General features: G+C 38.5%; 1 protein-coding gene across 1 annotated transcript; it reads right to left on the reverse strand.

Annotated features, from left to right (window-relative positions):
- Positions 1-615: 615 nt before the first annotated feature.
- Positions 616-9053, reverse strand: Tnfsf18 (TNF superfamily member 18). The gene is made up of 3 exons (XM_055624600.1): positions 8879-9053; positions 3734-3767; positions 616-1031 (listed from the first exon to the last, which is right to left on the reverse strand). The coding sequence occupies exons 1-3, from the start codon at positions 9011-9013 to the stop codon at positions 667-669; spliced, it is 534 nt and encodes a 177-aa protein (XP_055480575.1). The 5' UTR covers positions 9014-9053; the 3' UTR covers positions 616-666.
- Positions 9054-25173: the final 16120 nt, after the last annotated feature.

Below are 25173 nucleotides of genomic sequence, written 5' to 3' on the forward strand. Positions count from 1 at the left end.
TTATACATACATACATACAAAAACAGCTTGGGTGAAAGTTCAAAATGAACCTGTGTCCTGAGAATGATGAAATCAAGAAAAACCCCAGAGAAATTTCATTTCATGCCATATGTACCTCGGTCCCCATAGGTTTCATAGTGTTCTCTGTCTTTTAAAAATACCACATCTAAAGAAGAGTGCTGTTGGCATATCTTGGCCACCCTACCAGTCTGACAACTTTTCATTAGGAGGCACTCAGAAGGTGAGGGTATGAAAAGATCAAGCTAAAACAGCTCAAGGAAATGATGATGGAAAAAGAGGCCAAGCTATTACCCTACACCCTTTTTACAAACCAAGTAAGACTCCCATGGAAATAGGACCTCATTTTCCACCCAGGGATTCAAGGGTTAGACATTTTTTGGAAGAGTTTCTGTCCTCTGCGGCCCATACTCATTTCATCATGGATTATGCAAGTATATTTGCAGACCCAACATTAAACATTTGGCCCCATCGCTGAGTCTTCTTCAGACAGATAGGAGGGTTAAAGTCTTACATGTCAAAAGGTTCTGTTTGTGTTGATTTGTAAGCCCTCACAAACTGTGTGCATTTCTAACAATCAGCCCCCTCCAACCCACCCCCCAGCATCTCTAGATACACTGAAGAAGATGAGGAGACCAAACTAAAATTCTAAGAAGTGAATGATAGATCTGGCATTAAACTGATCCCCCAGTATGTTTTATTTTTCTCAACATGGTCGTTGCTGTTGAACTTCAAATAGATGGTATCTCCAGCTTTCAGTTCATGAACCCCTACTAGCGTTAAGATTTGAAAGTCATCATTTTCATCTTTTGCAGTTTGTAAAACAATATCTTTTTGTTTAACAATCTGTACTATAAAGGGTACATGGTATGTTATGTATTCTTCAGCAACAGGAGTCACTTGGCCGTAGATTAAATACATGCCACTGTGAAGTATCTTCAGCATCCCATCAGATGTCATATTCACACAAAAAGGTTTACGAGATGTCATATGCCATTTTGGGGGTAATAGATCTACAAGAAATTGAAAAGGGAGAGAAAAAAATGAAATCATGTTTATATTATTATTTTATCTTCTACCTGGTTGTAGTATATTCTTTACTTCCTACAGGTAGATTTTTTTCCTGGTCTATTCTAGTTTTCTTAGACTGCATTTTCAATATCTTGCGAGAACCAACCATCTCTGTTTTAGAAAAATTGCAGATCACAATAAATCTGTACTTCTCGGGTATTATGAATAAAGAAGGGAGGAGGGAGAAAGGAATCACACAATAAGACTAGAAAAAAAAAAAGACTACTCAGAACATCCCCATATTTTTCTTTACCAATGGCATGTTCCCTAATCAACCTACACTCAACATTGCTCTCCTGTGACTCCCTTGCTCTATCCTGTTATAATTTTCCTCACTGATGGTGTTAGCAAGAAGCATAATAATATAAATTAATTTGGCCATTTTTCTATTGTCTTACATCCACCTGAATAAGACATCTTTGATAATAAGTATTCTCCATTTGTCCAATTACTGTATTCCTATCTCCTAAATAAATTCCTAGAATTGTGTGGGCTCAACAAACTTTTCCTGCCCAGTGTGGGCTCAAATTGCTGCATTCGAGTGATCCTCCTACCTCAGCATCTTAGGTAAAGATCTCTAAACTGATTGACAGGTCTGTGTTTCTGAATTTGATGCTTTGTGTCTAAAATATGGTTCTTCATACCACTTTCAACTTCACATATCATTATCTAGCTTACTTCCAAATACCTACAGATACATTGATAACTTTAAATTTATTTAATTAAATATAACTATCTTTGGGAAGATGGGAGGTGGGTAATGTGTCCAAATTTAGTCATTCCCTTTCCTATGTACTGCACTTAAATGTTTCCCTAATGTTAGCAGTTTAGTAGAACTATGTAGCTTCAGTGCCCCAGGAGGTGCTTTTACTGGTTCAAAGTTCTTCTCTGACCTTTTCTGTTATTCCTCATAATTTTAGTTACATAGGACAAAGCCTAGTACAGGTAACACTGACTTGGATGCTTGTTTATATATAAGTAGTACAAGACTCAGAGATAGATACTGGAGCACTGATCAGTAACGTAAAAACAAAGCCCCGCTGCACCTCCGTGAGCTCTGCATGTCTCCTCACTCGCATGCAGTAGGCAGGTCTCCAGGAACAAGTATAATGATTTTTTTTTCCTATTTAACTCAGTTATGGGACTTTTTAAAGATTACCTTAGCATCATTTTTTTAAAGCATATCAAGAAGAATTTCAAACATATTATATGTTCTATTTTTTTCACTAGCAAAACAAAACACAAAGCCAGGGACATATGCCAAAAAGGTTCTAACCTCTGAGAGCCAAGGTATCTTGAAAAACTGGAGCAAAAGATAGAAGAGTGAAGAACTGAATTATAGAAATTGTCTACTCTTAAATGAACATGTGTGTGTGGCCGTAAAAGCATTTTGAAAATGTATACACTTGATGTTTTTGCACATGCTCTAAGAAATATCCTGAGACTTGATGTGCTGGTTGGCATTACTTGTGAACTTGGCACAACAGAGAATTGTCTGGGAAGAGAGCCTAAGTGAGAACTGTCTGTGTTGAATGGGTCTTACAGAGGATTGTCTTAATCAAGTTGATAGATGTGAAGACTGTCTGACATGAACTGATTGGCCTGCTCTTTGATCACCTCCCCCTCAGGGAGGAAGGGGTGCAGCCTTACCAGGTCACAGAGGAAGACAATGCAACCAGTCCTGATAAGACCTGATAGGCTAGGGTCAGATGGAAGGGGAGGAGGACCTCCTTTATCAGTGGACTTGGGGAGGGGCAAGGGTGGAGCAGAGGGAGAAAGGGAGGGATTGGGAGGGAAAGAGGGAGGTAGCTACAGGTGGGATACAAAGTGAATAAACTGTAATTAATAAAAATTAAAATAAAATATAAAAAATATCCATCCTACTATGGTTGGTTTCATTCCCTGGGCAAGATATCCTGAACTATGAAAAGTAGAGAAGTGGAACTTAGCATTAGAAAGCAAGCAAGTAAACAAGTATCTGTTTCATTTCTCTCTGCTCTTGACTGTGGATGTGAATAGATGCTTGTCCAGCTCCGGCTGCTCTGATTTTGTCACAATGACAAACCATCATTTGCACTTGTGAGATAAAATAAATTCTTTTTCTCCCCAGTTGCTTTTTGTCAGGCTGTCTTCTTAAATGAAATGAAATGAAATGAAATGAAACCTAAAATGGTCAGCAGCACTGTTTTTCATGTTTTCTGAGCAAGTATCAGATGACTATAAAGAAAAGTGACTCAGAAGCAAAGAGGAAGTGCTTCTTCCTCTAACTCTCCACTCCTCCTCTGTGAACTTACTAACAGCAGTCATGGCTCCCAGACACTCTACTGGACATTATAACAAGGACTTTGAGAAAAGGTTGTAGGAATCTGAAAAGCATCCTTAATAAACCACCAATAAAGGCTGATTGCAGTATGCACAGCCACAAGTTTTTTTAGTGGGATGTTTAAGTTTGCCAAGAGGGTCACCACATGTGGGCTTGTTGGTCTGGCTCTGCTCTGGAAGCAATACAGGATGAGTGATTGTAATAAAGAATAATTGAACATAGGCGAAAGGAGGTACAGTCTTCTTCAGGGCATCAGCAACTGCCTTCTTGCATCAGAAACTAAGGAAAATGAAAATAAACTATGAAAGATGGGTTACTCACCAAACTTAACCATGCAGGAATCCTTGGCAGTTAGCTGTAGAAGGAAAAGAAGAACCAGTCAGAATGATGGCAAAGCTTAAAGTTTCTAAAGCAAACTACTTTCCAAAGCCAACATAAACAAACAAATAAAGAAACACAACACCACCAAAAAACCACACCTGCCCTTACTTCTTATTTCTTTGCTTCCCTCTATGGATGACTGGCACAGTCCTTTACATGTGACATACAGTTGATTTGACATTAGAATTTAGGAAAAATAGGAAGAAGAAAGGGAGGTATAGAGGTGAGGATAGAGGTTTTATCTGTCAGCAGAGTTGTTTGTTTGTTTGTTTGTTTGTTTGTTTTTAATCTATACAGCAGAGTTTAGCTGTATAAGGAGACAAAGAAAAGCCTGAATAGAGTGATGGACACTATTAACTTAATTTTTTAAATGGTATCAGTGAATAATAGATTTGATAATGAGAAGAAAGCTAGCAGATTTCTTTTTGGGTCTTTCATCCAGGACTTTGGTGTCTCGTTGTCTCATTCTGTTCATTTAACTGACTCACAAAGCAAGTACTGGGGCTATGTTCGTCCTCTCTAGTTTACTGCAAACAGCAGTCTCTATAGCCCTTTAGTTTCCCCAGATTATCTGTTGCACATGGGAAGAAAGCAATGGAACTCCTACTTATATTTCTCTTTACTTAAAATGGCAATAAACTGGCTCTAGAGATATTTAATATTTAGAAGATCACATGCCATATGTAATACCTAAGATGCCCTCAGAATCAGATACAGTCATATCAAATGTCTGCGCAACTTACATGCCGAAAAATGACATTAGTTATGGCTAATTCACAAATACAAATACTTAAATGCTGCTAAATGCTTGAGAGGAAAATAAGGCATAACCACCAAAGGTTTTGGTACTCAAACTTTGTTGGTTTCCTTGAAGCAAAGTGCCCAAAAAAACGTAAAAAAAAAAAAAAAAAAAAAAAAAAAAAAAAAAAAAAAAAAAAAAAGAGAGAGAGAGAGACTGCTATATTTTCCTTTTAAAGGATTTTTCCAGGCTTCTCACAAATTTCTTTCTATTGTGCTAGAAAGAAACTAAACAGAAGGAAAGACGAAATCAGTTAAGCATGAATTGGAGTGTTGTAAACAGGACCTCACAGTGCCTCTGACCAAGGTGCTGGCGGAAGGGAAAGAAGCTGTTGGTCTGAAATAGTGATGCGTGTCTATCCTAGTAGCACTCGGGAGGCTGGAACAGGAAAGCTGTGGGTTTTAGCTCAAGCTAGACTACGTTTAAAAGGAAGCAAGAAATAACTAGCATTCCTGACGTGAATCTAGCGTAAGACAATGGTAAGAAGCAAAGATGACTCTCAAGATTTGGGACTGCAGTTACTGGAAAAATAAAGTTAATTGCCAAAATGGGCAAAACTAAGAGAAATAAATTAAGAAGAGAATGATCATGAGTTTTGAACATGTTCATTTGTAATGCTTATTAGATATCAAGTAGGCAGCTAAACATGTGATGACCAGACTCCTCGTTGCTTTCAGACATGACATTATATGTGAACATCAAGTCCAAAAAGATAATTTTCAATTGTTATAGTCAAAGGCAGAAATGAAGATCAATTTAAATATAAACTTCAAATTGCTGTATTATAAAATGTTAAACTAAAATTAAGAAAATTAAAAGGCACTGGATTTCCTGAAATTGGTTTTACTCTTGCAATTATTTCATCTGCATTTTGGTTTTTCTTAGAAGAGATGCCCAAATCCAATTCAGAACAATGACTAATAGGCTTACAGAGAGACTCCCAGAACTCAAAGTTCCTGATCTATTAATCAGGGCATAATAGCAGGGTTCACTGAGCCTATTGTTTGACTTAACTGTGTTGACCCTTGGGAGGGCTTCTTTAGACTTCCTATCTGAATCTGCTCAGTAAATATCAGCTGTTTTGATAATGATTCTGGTTATAAAAAATAAGTAAACAAGCAATTTAAGTACTGATATTCCAAACATTATACTAGCACTGTAAGCAAGAGAGACAAATTTGCTGTAATTGTTGCTTCTCAAGAAGTTTGTAATCTAACTAGAATGACATAATCATGCATATAAAGCAATTAAGTAGGCATCTAAATATAAATGTCATGGATTTTGTTCCAGCTATTCCCATGTGTAAAGAGTACACAGAAAATCTCTATCTACAGAAAAATGAGCTGTCAGAGACAAACATGAAGAAAGAGTATTGAAAGCTCCTTTAATATCTATTTGGAGTTAGAAAACACAACCTAGCTCATCTTTTAAGTATTGTCATAAGTAAAACTCTAATTGAAAATTCATCAGTTTGGTTGAGAGGTGTGGTCTTTTACTGAGGAAGGGATAAGGTTAGACAAGCAATACACCTTTTAAATGACCTTGTTTGTTTTCATTGTAACCTTATATCCAACCATGTTATGAATACTAATCCTTGCCACCTCTCTAGAGCCTACCATGAGTCAGGCACAGGACTGCCTCATTATTCCTTGAGGCATCTCTGTAAGAACCAGCATGTTCCTTCTGCAGATGAGGAAATGAGGACACGGTGATGAAGCAACCAGCCCAAGGTCATATGGCTGATAAGAGGCGAGGCTGGGATCCAAAAACCAGACTGTCTTATTCAAAACTCTCACTCACCCCCACCACTTACTGGGGCAGTTTCTATTTATAATTCTGGTGATGTTACAAAAAGGTACACACAAGGCTTTCTGTTTACTTTAGTTTTGCTTGCTTTTATTTATAAGATCAGTTACCTTCTAACCTCACTTTGGTTTAAGCCTAGATTTACTTGGTTTGTCTCAAAATGACAAAAAAAAAAAAAAGACTTTAGACTAACCCTAACTATCTCTGTTAAAAACAAACAAACAAACAAAAAAAAACAAACACTCTGTCTGTTTGCAAGCTGAGTTGTACAAATGCCATTTTCCCTTCTGGAATAATATCCTTCATTTCACTGAAGAAAGGGACTTTCCTGCATATTTGGATCCTTCAGAGAGAACTTCTGTGAACTACTCTCATGGAGGGGTTGGCCAAACTCCTTGAGCTCTGAGCCTATTCTATTAACTAGTGTCTTCTAGAAGAGAAGGAGAAAAAAAGTTCTCACAGGAAAGTTTCTGCTGATATGAAAGGAGCCAAGGTTCCCATCTTTTAACTGTAAGAGACTTTTTTTTAAAATGGGAATGTGCAAGAAAAACTGGAGTGGAGAAAAAAAAAGAAAATCTTCTAAGCTCCTAAGTGTGAGAACGGTGGAAGTGACCCCCTCATAATGACCTGCCACCTGCTAGCCACTCAGCTCTCTCTGCTCAAGACATTCCTTTGTAGCTAGCTAATAAAGAAAGTGTAATTCTGAAGCTAATGCTGAAGGCCAGTGGATTTTCCATAGCAACCAGGCTGCCAAGCATCATGTCAGGAAAACCTTTTTACTTCCCTAAGTTTGTGAAACTCTTAGTTATTTTTAGAAAGGGAACCCTTCATAGAAAGGGGTGTGTTCCTTTGAGGGATAACCTGGAATCAATGTTCAAAAACTATGAATTAGCAAGGTTTGATTGTGGGAAGAGGTGTCACTCAGAAAGTCATTCCCTCCCCTGCCCATTTCATTCAAGAGTCAATGGCGTGCAGGAGGAAAAAGCATTTCCAATGTGAAATTAATGCCATTCTCTCCCTTCCTCCTTTAAACACTTGAGAATGCTGATAGTCCCTTTCCTTCTGCTCAACATCTATTGCTTTAGAAAGTTCATGTCTTGGTTCATTCTTTGGAAGGGCGAGGTTGGGGATGAGAACTTCCTCTGCCTCTCATCCATTTACACAGTTACAGACTGCAGAATAGGCTCCTACCTAAACCTTTAGCAAGTCCCATTAACTGACCTCGAATCAACAGCACACTGTTGGTTGGTCTCCTTAGAAAAATGTTTCTGTGCCCACACCACAATCCTTTCTTACACAGGTGTCACAGGTATTCATCATTTTACTCTTCCCAAGGCTTAGGGTCTTTAATGTACCCAGAAATAGGACAGCTCTTGAATTATATAAACTCTTATTTAATTTCTCTATGGTCAATTCCTTTTTGGTTTTGTTTTAATTTTTTGTTTTTCGAAACAGGGTTTCTGTATAGCCCTGCGTGTCCTGGAATAGAAAACGCTTCAGAAAGACCCTAACTAATATACATTCCCAGTGTATGTCCCATCTAGACCCACAATTTAGATTAGAGTTCAATGGGAAAGTCCTGATAACCGTCACATTCCCAGTGTAGGTCCTATCTAGACCCACAATTTAGATTGCAACTCAATGGGAAATTCCCAATAGCCTTCAGGGGCTTCCCAAACAGACATGTGCTCCTTCTTCCTCCATGAAGCTTTCCATGGTCACCCCCAGCCCAAAGTCATTGTCCTCACTTTAGAGTTCTTAAACTAGAACTACATGCCCTATCCTACTCTCAGGTAAATTGTTGGGCAATGTAATTATTGCTAGAAGGGCACTAAATAAACATATCCATTTCCCTGTCACCATGCTGCAGATCTAAAAACTAGAATCAGAACAACCACACAACTTTCTCAAGCTTGTGCAACATGGGGAGACTAACCTAGAACTGGAATCCAGGTTTTCTTTTTTCAAGTTCAATACCACTTCCTCTTCAACATGCATTTGCTTCCTGTCACTTTTTTCTGTTTCCCATTATCTTTTTGTGTCTCTTCCTCCAATGAGACCACAGCTTGTCTCCAATGACCTAAAGACAAGCACCATGTTTCAGGTCTCTTTCTCTCTCTCTCTCTCTCTCTCTCTCTCTCTCTCTCTTTTTGTCTATTGAGAAGATACAAGTGGAATCTTAGGAAGACAAAAAGAGCCTCCACAGACACCTGTTAAAGGCTCGGTTTAAACATGAATCCTATCTAGTTCAAGCCTACAGTGAACATTTAGTGTTTTCTTGGTGCCTTCTGTCTCAAAACATCCAGATGAGTTTCAAGAACCATGTCATTACAAGACTTGAATTGTTTACACTGCTTGTACTCTCAGACCTCTTCCTTCCCACTACCTCTAGCAATACTGAGTGGCAACGATAACAATCAGGCCAACAAATAACCTTTACATAATATAATTAGCAACTGCAGGTTCTACTACCACCTTACCTTGAGTGAAGTAAAGATCAGCGCACCAGTGGTATAGAACAGCACCAGGACCAGGGCAGCTATGCACAAGAGCCATGGCTTCTTGAATCTCTGTGCCCCTTGAGGACTTGACTGTCTGAAAGTAATGTCCTCCATGAGGCTAGAACTCTTTCTCTGGAGGGATGAGAGCTGTGGAAAGCAGATATGCACAAGTGATGGATGAACGATGCAATGTCATGTTTTATAGTAATTAGCCCGTGGGTGTAAGAGGTGGAGTTTTCCTTTGGAACACTGCTGAGCACTGACAGTCATCATGGCAGTGGGCCAAACATACAAAAGGAATGAGAAGGCTTAGAGCCAACAGAACCACGGGAGGGGGGAAAAAAGCCACTGTGAGGGAAGTACAGAAGGGAAAAGTCTTTCCTCAAGCAAGAGGAAGTCCTGTGTGCATGCGCGGCCAGCCTTGGCTGCTGTAAGACACCCTGTGCATTCCAAGTCATTTCCAACTACGAAAAATTCTTGTAAGAATGCATAAAATTGTAAAAGTTTTGTCATACTGCAGATACAATGACTGGGTAAGACAGAGAGTTAGGGAGCTGAAGAAGTAAGGATGCATGGTTTAAACAACATAGTTCTCATGAAGTCATCGCATTGTACACTTTACATATGTGTCATTTTACAGAAACATCATTTTTATTCATCAGTTACACCTTGGTAGACATTTTAAAACATCAAATCAAAGCTATAATCACACAAAAAAAAAACAATTTCAATTACAGAATGCATTTATTCTGATTTTTTTTTTTTTTAAGAAACTGCAACTGAGAGCTGGAGAGATGGTTTGGCCATTAATAGCATTTGTTACTTTTCAGTTCAATTCCCAGCAGCGATGTGATGTCTAACAACCGTCTATTGCTCCAATTCTAGGGGACCCAACCCCCTCTTCTGACCTTCCAGGGTACCAGATACACACATGATACCTGTACATATACATGGACAAAACATTCATACACACAAAACAAGTCTAAAAATTGGGTGGGAAAGCCTGAAAATACACTGCTAGAACTAAGCAAATATTGATAAACAAAATAATAGTCAGTTTTCTCAAACTTTCACCGTGTTGAAACTAAATTCCAACTCTGCCATCAAATAGAAATAGAGTTATTATTTAAAAGGTTATCTCTTCTACCTTGTCCCCAACCTCAGTTTATACTTTGTCCTTCACCCACAACCATAATTTTTTTTCCTTCTGACATAACAATACAAATTAAGCACAAAAATAAAGAAGTCCCCATGTATGAATGTAATCTAGAACCTCTACTCAGATGTAGCCTGTGGTAGCTCAGTAACCAATTGGTTTCCCATAGTGAGGGGAACAAGGACTATTTCTAACAGGAACTCAATGACTAGCTCTTTGGCCTCCCCACCCCCCAGGGGAGGAGCAGTCTGTTAGGCCACAGAGGAGAGCTTTGCAGCCAGTCCTGAAGATACCTGATAAAACAGGATCAGATGAATGGGGAGGAGGTCCCCCCTATTAGTGGACTTGGCAAGGGGCACGGTGGAGATGAGGGAGGGAGGGACTGGGAGGGAATGAGGGATCGGGACACGGCTGGGATACAGAGTTAATAAAATGTAACTGATAAGAAAAAAATAAAATTCAAAAAAAATAAATAAATAAAGAAGTTCTTTGCTCTCTGTACACAAGCGTCCTCATCTGTTAAAGCAAAAGTATTACCTGACTTACAGAATGCCAGCATCATTTGTTAGAAACCTCATGGGCTTTTAATCTAGACACACCTTAGAGGGAACACTGCTGGCTGCAGCTCAGCCCTAAGTTGTTGTATGGCATGTTGGTGGATTTCTCTGAGCCTGTATTTATACTTCATAATAGTTTTTGCAAAAATAAAATAAATGTACAAAGTTTAGCTTACAAAAGACATTCCATAATGGTCGTTATAGCTTATATCTGCCCTCTTGAGAAGTGTGGAGATTAACTCAATTATGTAATCCTAGAAAAGAATAATATTCCTTATTATTTTTTCATTGAAAATAGTTCAACCAAAGTTAATTTAAATGAAAGTATTTTTTTAATTTAAAAGAAAAGCAAAGTTTTTTTTTTTTTTTGTTTTTGTTTTTGTTTTTTTTTAAGCGGGGAAGGAAAACAGATTTAACATCCTCATCTATGAAAAAGGAAGCTAAGGTTAGTGGAGGCTGGGGCTTCCTGAAATCACCAGTGGCTGATGAAGTGGAAACCATAGACCAGAGACCAGAGAATTTTGTAACAAAACCAAATCTGTCTTAGTCTCACACTATTTTGGGCAGTATTTCCTACTGAGTTATCAGAATTTCAGCTTGACCCTATTGTATATTGGCAATAAACTACTCTTGAGTCAGACGATTACATAAAGAAAATTCTTAAGCACAACAGGTATTTTTATGACTTTGGACTAGATAATACCACACAGGGGTGAATGGGCTCTTGAGGAAGAACACTTTGATCCTGTAACTCTTGCCCTTGTGCTACAGAGAGAACTTAAAATCCACCATTGAGAAGCAGAGTTCTTTCCGTCTTGCTCATCCCATCTGCTCCTTTCTTGTCTCCTGTCCAAATGTTAGATGGAACTTCTGCTTACTCACTTCAGAAGAGATGCAATTCTCGTGAGAAACTAGTCCAAGTGAAAATCCACGTCCACCTTCAGATAAGGTTGGGCTTCGGTGTATTCTTATTTTAGCTTTATGACAGTATCTAAAGAAAACTGACACAGTTATCTTATGAAGAATGTACATGCCAGGGCTTCTTTCCATTAAACAAGACCCAGAAATGATGAAACTTCAAGTCAGCACAGGAGACAGTAGGGAAGAATTTTGGCATTCTCAAGTTTTGAGTCATAACTGATGCCTTGTTATCATTACTTTGTGGCATCTCAGAATTCGACAGAGGCAAGTGCACACCAAACTCAACATTTACCTTAATTTAAGGACTCTTTTGGCTTAGACAGTTGTAAATGAAATTTTTAAAAATCTTAAATACAACTAGCAAATCTATTTTTTTTTATTTTTGAGACTATAATATAATGTATATCCCTTTCCTTTTATCCTTTCAAACCTTCCTACATACCCTTTCTTGCATGGAGATTTTGAAGAATGTTTAAACCATGGTCACCAAAGAATTTACCACTCAACCACACTAAAATCATACACACAGGGATATCTGTGCCCATATGAATATTGCATATAAGACAGTAGAAGTAGAAATTAAAATATCTTGGTAAGTGAAGTAATTAAAAAGGCAGGTTAGAATGGCAGAAGAAAAGAAAACACTTTTTTTCCCCTGAAGAAATAACAAAATGTAAGGTATATGTTAAGAGGTGTGGACAGCTGTAAATGTTAGAAATTAAAAGAAAATGTTCAGAAAAAAAATACAAAAATTTCTTCCATGTCTTTTCAGGTTATAAAAAAAAAATATCTGAGAAACACTCAGTCAAATAATTTAATTATATTCATTCCTGTCTTAAATTGAGAATGAATTAGTTAATACACATGTGATTGTAATTCAGTTATGGACTAAGAACACTAAAACATATTAGGCATCCACTCTGCATAATCATTACATTTGAATATCAAGTACCCCTTTGTTGAATATCCCCTTTATAAAAATTATCAAACTGATACTTGCAAGGATAATTAGCTCATACAAGAAGAGGGATTGAATCCTCATCTGCTGACCCAGAACACTCATATTGTGTGTATCTCTCTACACTAGATAAATAGGGTGAGAAATGTGTAACATCTGTGACAAAGCATGAAGCCATGATCGGCTTCCTCCCCAAGCCTGTTACACTTGGGTCTGCAGGCCTGGGCCCCATCTCCTTTTACAACTATTTATTATAATTTCGTTCTCTTTGGTGGTATATAATTTCTCACATTCAGTTAAAAACATCTTCTATATCAGAATTTAGTGAGGAACGGTGCACATTACTCTAGATATTAGAGCATTCCTTATATTTTCTCAAAGAAGGAACGGTTGAGATAAATAAGTGGATGTAATTACATAGGGAACAGAAAAATAGGAGGAGAAAAAGGAAGGAGAGGAGAGGAGACGTTATCATATAATGAGTGTTTCAATTTTGCAATTTTAAGGCAAGAACTATTAAGACTGAAATGTCTAGTCTATAAAAATGATTGTGGGACAGAGCATGTGGCCCAGTCAGTAGTGGAGTGCTTGCCGAAGCTAGACAAGGCTGTGAGTTTGATCACCCAGCACCAAAACAAAGAGGCTGGTGCTCAACTCACAATGCAGAAGTAAATTTATGTGCTCGTCTTTATACAGATACGTGTATCTCTGTGTGCAGATGTATACAAGCAGGTGTATACTGTGTCTACCGTAATTCTAAATGTTATACAGCAGCTCCTCATAACAACCATCAGGTCATCTTTTTTAAAGAATTATATATGGCCCTAGCCAAAGTGTTCTATTCAAACTAGTTTTTTCATTGTTTGATGGTTTCATACATTTATGTGATGACTTTTAGTCATTTTCATTTCCCCAACCCCCTATCTTATCCTAATTTCTTTATCACTGGAATACTTCTCAGTAATTCCCCTCTTATTTTCACAACTCCTTTTTGTTTGTGTGTAGTCCACAGAGTTAATGAACATTCCATGTCCGAGCATGGATGAAAGGGTTTATTTTACTAGAACAAGGACAATTTATCATGTCTACACCAATGAAGAAAAAGACACCCACAAACTTTTAATTACCAATGGCCCTTTGGGAAGAGTATAACCTCTCAGGGATATACCAGACACAGTCCTGTGCAGATCACCAATCTCTGCAGTGAGCTTATGAGACAGCTATGTCATGTCTGAAGGACATCTTTAGCTATACATCTATCCTCTGGTTCTTCCTTTCGTTCCTCCTGCTCTTCCATGATGTTCCCTGAGTCTTTCAGGAGAGTAATGTTGCTGTCCCATTTAGGCCTCGACCATCAGTTACTCTTGGCCTTTTGGCCAGTTGTGGGTTCTTGCATTAACTGCTGTCTGCTACAGTAAGAAGCTTTCCCAACGTATGTTGTACATGGCACTAACCTATTAGCATTAACACGAGTATTTAAAAGGTGGTTAGACAATACGATTCTTTAGCAAAATGATAGCATCAGGTACTCTGTCGGGCCTATGACTTTCCCTGCCACAGACTCTTGACCAAATTACAGAACCAATGCGTAAGTTCTCACATCAAATCTAATAAGAAAGTGCTTGGTTTCCATGATAGCACTCATACCTCTGTTGCACTAGGGAAGAAGATCTTCCCCAGCAAGCCATTCTACGGCAGAATTCACAGCTGGGTAAAATCAAACTGTTAATCTCTCTCTCTCTCTCTCTCTCTCTCTCTCTCTGTGTGTGTGTGTGTGTGTGTGTGTGTGTGTGTGTGTGTGTGTTGTTTTTTTGACACAGAGTTTCTCTGTATAACCATGGCTGTCCTGGAAATCACTCTGTAGAGCAGGTTAGCCTCAAACTCACAGAGAACCACCTGCCTCTGCCTCCTGAGTGCTGGGCTTCAAGGTGTGCATCACCCCTGCCCGGCTGTTTTAATCTCTTAATTTGGAGAGTTATTTCTATGCTTCGCATTGCTTTTCTTGGCTTTCTCTTTTCATGTGAACTTTTTTAGAGTTCTTGCCAAAAATTTTTGCTGTTTGTATATGTTGTATTAGCCCAAGTATAGTTATTTAGCAGCATGTCCATTGTCCAATTTCTGTAAAAGTCTTTATTTTTTTTTTAAATTTTCTACCATTCTTTTTGTTTTCGTTTTTTGAGAAAGGATTTCTCTGTGTAGTCCTGGTTGACCTGGACTTTGTAGGCCAGGCTGGCCTCAAACAGTGATCCACCTGCCTCTGCCTCCCAAGGGCTGGGATTTCAGGAATGCACCACCACGCCCTGCTAAGTCTTTATTTTTTTAACATCTGCTTTACTATTAATCTTTTAGAATGACTATGTGAGTTTTCAAGTTCTTGACTCTGTGCTCTGAGGCCTGAATCTATTATGTCATTCATCATATATATCCTCCTATCTGTGGGAAAAGCACTTTCTAATCATCATTTGATGGGAAATAAAGCTTCCTTCTCATAATTTGTACTTAGAACAGATCTTCTCGTTTTTCAATATGACATGACACCAGCTACTTGAAACCATCATACACTACCTTCAATACTGTAATAAATCTCCATTACTATTACACGTATTTTACTAAAATCTGAGATTTTAGCAAATGCAAAAAAAAAAAATGTGTATTTTATCTGTCAACCTAGTTGAAGTAAAAAGTTTTTAAAATTTCTGAAACAAATTATTTTACTCCACTGTCCTGGATTTCCTTGGCCATCTCTAGAGAGGAGTTCGGGGAAATTTCTCTTAACCTAATAGTTCTCTTTCCACCTGAGGAAAGTCTTAAAAGTTCACGCTACAAATGATGGCATCGCAAGTATAGGGTGGTGGCCACAGCAGGTTCTCTTACTGTGCCCCAACTGGAGTTGTGATTCTATAAAAGCGTACCAGACATTTTCTCACCTGTTGGCCACTAACATTATTGCTTACATTACAAGTCACATTGTGCAATTTATGGTTAGACCTTTTTTTTTTTTTTTTTTTTTTTTTTTTTTTTGGTGTTGAACTGGATAGTTAAATGAATGAGAAAGTCTTGGGTACTTCTCTATGCAATGATTCCTCCATACAATAAAATATGTTGTTGTCGTTTAGGTGTATGTTAGGAACACTACCTTCTCTGTACGAATACAATCGTAGACACTTCAGGGCTGATAGACAAAGGCCAGTCTCTACAGATTTCATGCTGGTTTCTTCTTTTTGGCAACTGGGGAAAGAAACACACATATGAGATCAACTCAGCTGTCCAGCTGGGCGCAATACTCAATGTCTAATGAGGTGTTTTATAAAAGAGTGAATGACTGAAGCAAAGTCACTAGGAAGCTTAGCCAGTCAGCTACTGTTTATACTAATGAATTTGCTGAGTACTACACTTACCTACGTAGAGCATAATTCATAAATGTATTTAACATGTGCGCATGTGTATCCAAAGAGACCACTACAATAATTGTAAGCATTTTACTTGGAGATAGAGAAGAGAAGAGGAATAAGCTAAGATTTTCTAAATTTAAGGTATCATTGTTTAGTCATCACTGAGTCTTCTATATGTAAGCTTCCCAAACTTGAATTTAAAATGTAAGTCCATAATAATAAATTTCTCTCTTACATAATTTTCTTAAAGTTACCAAGTAATTCAATTTCAAGTGATAATTGGCCAATCAGAGTTCAAGCCAATGTGCGATTAGCTATGCATACAGTAGCATGTTCCTCTTTGAAGAGGGAACTTCAGGCCTCTATGCAGTGGAAAAAACACTGAATCACAGGCACGGTTGTGGAATGCAGCTTTAGTTTGAAATGGAGCCAGCTGAAGGCAGCAGGCAGTTTCCATTTACTGAGGAAAGAGCAAACACCCCTGAAGAGTTACATGAGAAAGTTACGAAACGATGAGATCCAAATTATTTCAAGTCGTCTTTGCCAAGCCAGCCTCAGGGAGATCTCCTTGGCTAAAGGTGGAGTCGTTGCCCCTCCCAACACGTACTTCGCCTCCTACATCCTGAGAAGCACCGGTCCCTTGTCCCATGAAACCTCCATTCAGTTCTTCCTCCTGTGAATTCCTGAACCATGACAGGATCTAGCCTCTCAGGTTGCAGTACCACTACGTAGTGATTTCTAGTGTCACTGAAAAAAAAAAAAAAAAAAAAAAAGAAGACTGAAAATGACAAATTAGTAATAGGAAATGAAAATGTTGTATTCAAGTTTTGTTCTCTTACAGCACCATATTTAAAATTTAATTCATAAATTATTTTGGTTTCTTGATATTTTTAACATTATTGCAAAACACATTAGGATGTGTAACAACTAACCCTAAGTCACACAACTGGTAAAAATCAAATATAAGTCCATTTAACTGTAAAATCCATTTTTTCCTCTGTCTTGATATGCAAATGAACATCTGAACTTGGGAAAGTAGTTTTATATGAGACATACTTAGCAATGTTAAACATCTTTACAAAGGGCATTTCCTAATATGATGTGCTTATAATCTCTTCTAAAAGAAAAAGTTAATGATTAAATGTAATTATTAGACAGAAATGATTTTTGGCTGTGTTCAGTCTTGCATTCTTTCACATTTTCTTCTTTAATCTAAAAATGACTTACATTTTCAAATGAATCCATTTATATCAAGTTTTAAGTTACAATGACAATAAAAAATGTAATGGGAATAGCATAACTTCGGCACAATATTTTTGCCGTGGTGTTCAATTATTCTTAAAAGAAATAGTATCAACTGACAATGGGGAAACCTTTATTGTTTACTTTGGTAGTATTTATATAACATGATATGTTATTAATGTTACCCTTCATGTTAATTTATGGATGAGAATACTAATAATAAAATTTGTGGGCAAACAGTGAGCCAAGGGAAGTAGGAATCTCAAAAAACAAATGTGAAACCAAGGAGAAACAGGTGAATGCTCTAATTTCATTTTTAAAAAGAAATGGAATTAAAATGGAAAGGAGACAGGGCAGTAAGCATAGAGCTAACAGATGGTCCAGCAACCTTTCAAGTCATGTCTGAATATGCTGAGCACACAAACACTGCAGTGAATATTCCATTGAAAGTGATAATACCTAGTCACAGCAGTAACAACAAATGCCACCCACTGAAATCTTCCTCTCAGTTAAGCAGGATTTGATCACCCCAACATAGATACTTAGCCCTACTGACTTGAAGTCAACCAACTTAAAAGACCATTTTAGTGTCAAAGCAGGAATTATGTGTTTCCTATGAGTGGGAAATGTACATGGTTCATCTGGAAGACTGAACAATGGAGTTCTAAAATGCACAAACCAAGAGAATGAACAGTGTGCCCTAGTTCCATCTTTTTCCTCTCTCAACCCCTGGCTGTCATTGAAGGTAGTAAGAACTTCAGGGTTAACACTTTGGTCAGATAGAGAGGCCAGCCAATGGGTCAAGGCTTTCATATTCCAAGTCTGATAGTATCGAGTCAAGTGTAACCTTGAATATGAAAAAAGAAATCTCTTTAGATTTTAGCTTCTTTATCTGTAAAAACAAAACAGATAGATGTTATAAACCACAAAGCTATACACAAATATCAAACATTTCTCATGTTTTTTCTGCCCTTGTAATTGAACCTGCCAGGCTACTCATCACTTATTTTATTTCTTCTTTCTTGTGGACTCCCTCCCCAACACACACACACACACACACACACACACACACACACACACACACACACACACACAGGTTAGTCTGTGATGTCAAATGAACAATAAAGTGGCTGTGTTTTCCAAGTGTTTATTTATCATCTGTGTTCACTTGTCTGAAGAAACAGGCCAAGCTGAGAGTCCTCTGGAGTGTTGCTAAGGGTGCAGTGTAGGTGGACAGGACAGGATTCTTAGGGTGCTCTTTTGAGGTCTTTTCATCATAAAATGTGAAAGCTGAAAAAGATTTCTTTTTTTAACATTTTTTTTCTTATTAGTTACATTTTGTTAACTGTATCCCAGCTGTATCCCACCCCTTCATTCCCTCCCAATCCCACCCTCCCTCCCTCATCTCCTCCCTGCCCCTTTCCAAGTCCACTGATAGGGGAGAACCTCCTCCCCTTTCATCTGACCCTGTTTTTTCAGGTATCTTCAGGACTGGCTGCAAAGTCATCCTCTGTGGCCTAGCAGGACTGCTCCTCCCTTCGGGGGTGGGGAGGTCAAGGAGACTGCCATTGAGTTCCTGTTAGAAATAGTCCTTGTTCCCCTTACTATGGGAAACCAATTGGTTACTGAGCTACCACGGGCTACATCCAAGAAGAGGTTCTAGGTTATATCCATGCATGGTCCTTGTTGGAGTGTCAATCTCAGAAAAGACCCTGTGCCCAGATATACTTGGTCCTTGTGGAGCTCCTATCCTTTCCACATCATACTAACTCCCTTTCTTTCATATGATTCCCTACACTCTGCCAAAGGTTTGGTTATGAGTCTTAGTATCTGCTTTGAAACACTGCTAGGTAGAGTCTTTCAGATGCCTTCTGCGGTAGACTCCTGTCATACATTCAATGCACATCCCATTTGTCTTGGGCATGTCTTTGTCTTTGGACTTGGGCATGAAGAGGAGCCAGGCTCTTGTACACCAGACCAAGGAGCCTTATCACAAGGTTTTTTCTCAAAGCTGTTCTAATCCTTCCTCTTTCTGCCATGGCCCCTTTCCCTGACTCTGACTGCTTGAAATTAATAAAGAAGGGAGATTGCTTGAAATTTGATGGAGTATTCCTCTTTGTAAAACTTGGAACAGGCAGTTATATGACTCATAAATGAGGATTGATCATCTTACCCCGTGTCTGCTTTCTTGATTATCTTTTTTAGGTGTATAGATTTCATTATGTTTATCATATCTTATAGGTCTATATAAGTGAGTATATACCGTATTTGTCTTTCTCCTACTGGGATACTTCACTCAGAATGATCTTGAAAAAGATTTCTTTAACTTTCTTGTTTTCCCGAAAACTGGATTATGGGTACAGAGACTATCTACTTAGGATTCCTGAAGTTCTGCTACTACTCTTTTAAGTAATGAAGTACTTACTTGGAAAGCATTGCAGTAACACCTACTCTATAGTAACACTCTACTAACTGATATATATGAATATATTTAAGGTTTAATGCAATATATTTAGGTATTTATATTCCTCAAATTTTCAAGGACCAAGATGGTGTTCTAAATAGTTCAGAAAATTATAATGAAAATGTTATAAAACTTAGGCCACACCCTCAAAAAGGTGCATGCCATTCAGGGAAACAAAATGAATTCTCTCAATACATACTTTTAATAATATATAATATTTTAAGGGTTCATAAAGAGTACAGTAAATAATTGAGATCATGTATAATTATATAACCTGTTTGTAAATGTTCTCAGCATGCAAGTCTTATTAATTTTATTTTTTCCATTATTATAATAGAACTGTGACTTAAGGTCTCAAACTTAGCAACAGACACAAAGAGACTTTCCACCAACTGTTGTCAAAGTTTTTCTCTTTTTGATTCACCCTCATTCGACCCTATATGTGTAAGACTACAGAGGCTGAAAACAGGCAATCTGGATGGGACCCACTTTCTTGTTTTCCCATGTGTGGGGTCACCTGTCCGACAATGGCTGCAAAAGGGCAGATATAGAATTGGAGGGAAAGGGGAAGACTTTTCAGACCCATGCAGGCTCTCACTAAAGATCTGGAGTTTCTTTACAGGACTGTGACTCCTTTGTACAGCCCAGTAAGCAGCCTCAGGTCATGTACCAAGCGGGAAACGACATATGTTCATTACCTATTGCTGTCACAACAAATTGCCGCAAACACAGTAGTTTGAAACAGTTTCCATCTTATAGTTCTGGAGGCCAGAAATCTAGTAGAGTCACAAAGCTGTAATCAACATGTCAGCCACCATGGCCTCTTACCTGAGGCTACTAAGAAGAGTCTGCTTGTAGGCTCCCTGAGGCAGTTGGCAGGATTCAGTTCTCCTCCACCTTCAGGCCATCAGTATTGCTCTGAACCTCTGTGACACCAGCCATACAGTGTTCTCAGCTCCTAAGATCCCTTGCAGTTATTTGGGCTCACTAAATAAGCTGTGAAAATTTCTTCTTATAAGTGCATATACAGATCAAATCTGCAAGGGTCCTTCTGGCTATAGAAGGTGAGCGTCACCACATTGCAGAGGTTATGGTTTGAGCATCTTTGGTTGATCCTTCTGCCTTCCACAGGAAACCATCTGACTGTGTTTCTGACATCAGAGAGTCCTAGGGAAAGTACTGCTTCATTTTCTGTGTGCAGTGGGCTAATTCCGGGAGTTCTCCACTACAGGCTCACCTTTTGAAGGTTTTGAAAACAGTATCTACCATGACTGTAGCTCTCACTATCATGTGACCTGGTCTCAGGCTGTCCTGACTCTACATAGATGGAAGGATGGACTTGGGCATGAAGAGGAGCCAGGCTCTTGTACACCAGACCAAGGAGCCTCATCACGAGGTTTTTCCTCAAAGCTGTTCTAATCCTTCCTCTTTCTGCCATGGCCCCTTTCCCTGACTCTGACTGCTTGAAATTAATAAAGAAGGGAGATTGCTTGAAATTTGATGGACTATTCCTCTTTGTAAAACTTGGAACAGGCAGTTATATGACTCATAAATTTGACTTTACAGCAAAACATCCATTTCTGTATTCTTAGCTGTGAGATGGCTCCATGGTAGTAACTATGCCAACCATGAGGTATTTAAGAAGAGGACGAACACTTTTCATATCCAAATTTATGATCACATTTTTACATTGTCCTGTTTCTGTCCTTTTCTCTTAGTATAGAGTAGCTAGCATCACACTGTAAGTAATCTATAGGTCAATAACTAATATGTATATACTTTCTATAATAAATGCATGCAGGAATATATTTCTTAGATTCTTTTAAGTATTGAGAAACATAAAATAATACATCATCAAATGCTTCCACATGTCTTCCTCAAATTTTGGCACAAAACAAATGAAATCAGGTGAGGTGTGGGTAGTATGACTGTAGATATTGGTGCTAAAGAGTACAACAAAGAACCCACAGATCAAGTGGACACTGACTTCTGGGAACATTATTTCTCACCGTTATTATTACCTGGGCTCAAAACTGGACATAAGAGTGATTCAAACGTGAGATGAAAGTCCATATAAGGTGTATGTCCAAACTCTACCCAGCACTCTTCTCTTACACTGGGTGTCAATTCCGCTGACGGGAGTCACTGCCCATCCTGGTGTGGAGGCTCAGCACTGCTTTGCAGCAGAAGGGTTCAGCCATTTTATGTCACACTTCCTATTTGTAGTGAGGAAGATTCTCAGGGTGCTTCTTCTCTTTCATCAGTGAGAGTCTCCTACTGAGGCAAAACTTACATCTTGAAATAGGTCATAACAGCTCTTGCCTCATGTCAGGAATCTGTCTCCTGGAAGACCCCACGTCAGAGGTCATTGTTAAAGTTAAAAAGCTGCCTCTCAATGTCTCTGACTCTTAACCTTGTGCTGACCAGCTACTTCCACACTTGGAAATTCAACTCTTTCTAGAGTGACTACTCTCTGATCTTGCCATCTTTTTTTTTTTAAATTACATTAGATTATATTTAGTGGGAAGCTGACATGGCATGCACATGGAAGTCAGAGGACAGCTTGCAGGTGGTGGGTTCGCTCCTTTTACTAAGTGGGTCCAAGAGATCAAACTCAGGTCATCAAACTTGATGACAAGCAACTTTATGGGCTACGCCATCTCAACAGTTTGATCTTATCTTACTTTAGCCCATTTTCTGTGTTTTCCTAGATCTCCATTATGCTTATCCATGTCATCATGCTTGGCACACCATAGTACAATCATCTGTTCCTTTACATTTCTTCCAGAGGCAAGTATTTTTTTTTTAATGACTTAACACTCAAAATCAACCCAAGGCTGTCTCACAGAGAATTGTTAATGAGCACTGGATGAAAGGATGGACACTTTCATTAGTACTAGGTCATCTTAGAGCAGCAACCAGACCAGATTTAGTTTCCATGACTAAAATCTATAGGTACTATGATCATGCCCATTCTCCCTTTTCTGACCAACATATCTAACCATAACGCCTCATGCTGCTTCTCCCCTATGAGACTATGACTGCTCAGATGAGCTGACGAAAGGAAGCAAGCAGTATAAGCACTCCTCGTGTTGCCTAAGCCTGTCACATAAACAGCGTGACTCACATTAGTCGTGTCCCTGCTAGAAGCCAGAAGTACCCTCCTGTGGTTTATAGTTAGCAGGAACTTACTAGAGACTCTGTGTAGGCCTTGAGTGATTAACATTTGTCTGTTTCCTAATGTGTATTGAGCCATGCAATAACATAAACTTTGCTCCAAACCCACAACCCTATCAAATAGGTAAGTACAGGGAGTGTGTGCCTACCTCAGGCAATAATCCTCTCATAAGACGGGCTAAACATCTGACAGCCTCCCAGGAACCCTTGAACTTGTTGTCAGTTTGTAATTGTAGTATTGCTCATTCCTTCCTTTCACTTGCCATGATGTACTGTACTTGTCCTTTAACAATGCCTTTAGTTTAAACTGAAAAGCTCTCAGGGAAAAGAACTATGCTCTATCTCTATCTACTCTGTGTCTGCCATTATATGTATAGGAGAGGAATAAATGAATAAGTTAAAGACTACGCTGAGTGCATTATTTCATTTTCCACTATTATAACAGAACACCACAGACTGCGTAGTTTATAAGCAATAGAAGCTTGTTTGGATTATGGTCCTAGAAGCTAGGAAGTCCAAGACTGAAAAGTTACTTCTAGTAGGACTTTCTTCCACAAACATAATTACTTATTATCCTTCCGTAATCAAATCCAAAATCTTGGACCCACATAGACATACATTGTTTAGTTTGAAAGTTGTGCTTGCTAAATACTTCTTGGCTAGCAGCACAATGCTCCCTGACTCTCAAATCGTGTTTGGGGAGTTTGTACTCAGAGGTCAGGGTTGCCCTTGTTGGACAGGTGGCTGACATCATAAGACCACATGATCAAAGTGTCTTAGCAAGACAAAACTTGACTTCTACAGAAAGGTACACAGAAATAGTTAGTACTAGAGTGTCAGGGTTTGGAGAGAAGCTGACATTTGGCAGAGAGGTGAAGCTAAGGAGAGTAGAGCCTTACATTCTAGGAACAAGAAGCAAGAATCTTACATGGGGGGGGTTACTAAGTGGCATTCTCTTGAAATAGAGTCATCCTTCCTCGGATGATCAGCTAAGGTTGACACTATGCTTCTCATAATACTCATATAAAGCTAAAACAAAACAAAGCCCCTTAGGCTTAGAGACCTGCTACTTCAAATCAATGGTTTTATTCATTACTAACTAAGTAAATTATAGATTATTCCTTCTATATAACACACCTCCTCTTTCTTCTGCCCATATAATAAAATATTTCTCATTTTTTTTAATTTTTGAAATTATAATATAATTAAAGTAGTCCTCCCTTCCACTTCTACCCTTCAAATCTTCTATATATTCCTCTCTGCTCTCTTTCAAATTCATGGCCTGTTTTTTCATTACTTGCTTTTTCACACACTTATGTATATGTATACGCAAGCTTGTGAGCATGTGCACGCACAAACACACACAGTCCTAAATATAACCTGCTCAACCAACTGGCTCAGTTCATATTGTTACTTGTATGTTTGCAATTTAGGACTGACTATTTGTTACTGGATGATCAATTGATTTGCTCTTCCCTGGGAAAGGCCAACTCTCTTATTCCCATCTTTCTTCAGTTGCCTATAATTCTTTTTGTAGCACTGAGGTCTCATGGGCTTTTCATAATCCACTCTGGTATGTCCATTGGTGTTTTCCTTGTTCAACTCACATTCAGGCAATCATATTGGTGAGACTTTATGAGTGTAGCTTTTGACATTGCTAGAAGATTCATCTCACAACAAAATCTCTGATCCTCTGGCTCATACACTCTTTCCACCCCCACTCCCACAATAGATATATCCACTGGGACGAGGCCCTACAACTCCGCATTTTGCTTGGTTGCAGTTTTCCATAGTTGTCTGTGTCTGTTCCTTGATGAGGAGTGAAGACTACACTTATCTGTGGGGATAAGGACAAGGGTTTATAGATTATTGTTAGGGGCTATGCTGGCCTACCAGATTAATAGTTGTAGATTCCCCTTCAGTAACCATGAGTTCACTAACACTGAGTAGTTACCTGGGTTTCCAGTGCCAGGCATCATTTCTCTTTTGTTGGGCAGCTCTTAAATCCAATTAGAGAGCTCTTAGTTACTGCCACAATGAAAAATCAGTATGGAGAATTCTTGAAAAGCTAAAAATAAATCTACTTATGACCCAGCTAGACCACTCCATGGCATATAGCCAAAGGACTTGACATCCTATTCCACAAATACTCGCTCAACCATCTTCATTGCTACTTTTTTCACAATAGCCAAAAAGTGGAAACAATCTAAATGTCCTTCAAATGATGAATGGATAGTGAAAATGTGGTTCATGAGCACTATGTAATACTATTCAACTATCAAGAAAGCTAAAATGATAAATATTGCAGGTAATTGGATGGAACTAAAAAGAAAAAGATATTAAGCCTTTAATCCCAGCACTTAGGGAGACAGAAGCAGGCAGATCACTGTTAGTTCAAGGCCAGCGC

The sequence above is a fragment of the Psammomys obesus genome, unplaced genomic scaffold, assembly GCF_907164565.1.
Source record: "Psammomys obesus unplaced genomic scaffold, mPsaObe1.curated_primary_1811, whole genome shotgun sequence".
Taxonomy (NCBI): Eukaryota; Metazoa; Chordata; class Mammalia; order Rodentia; family Muridae; genus Psammomys; species Psammomys obesus.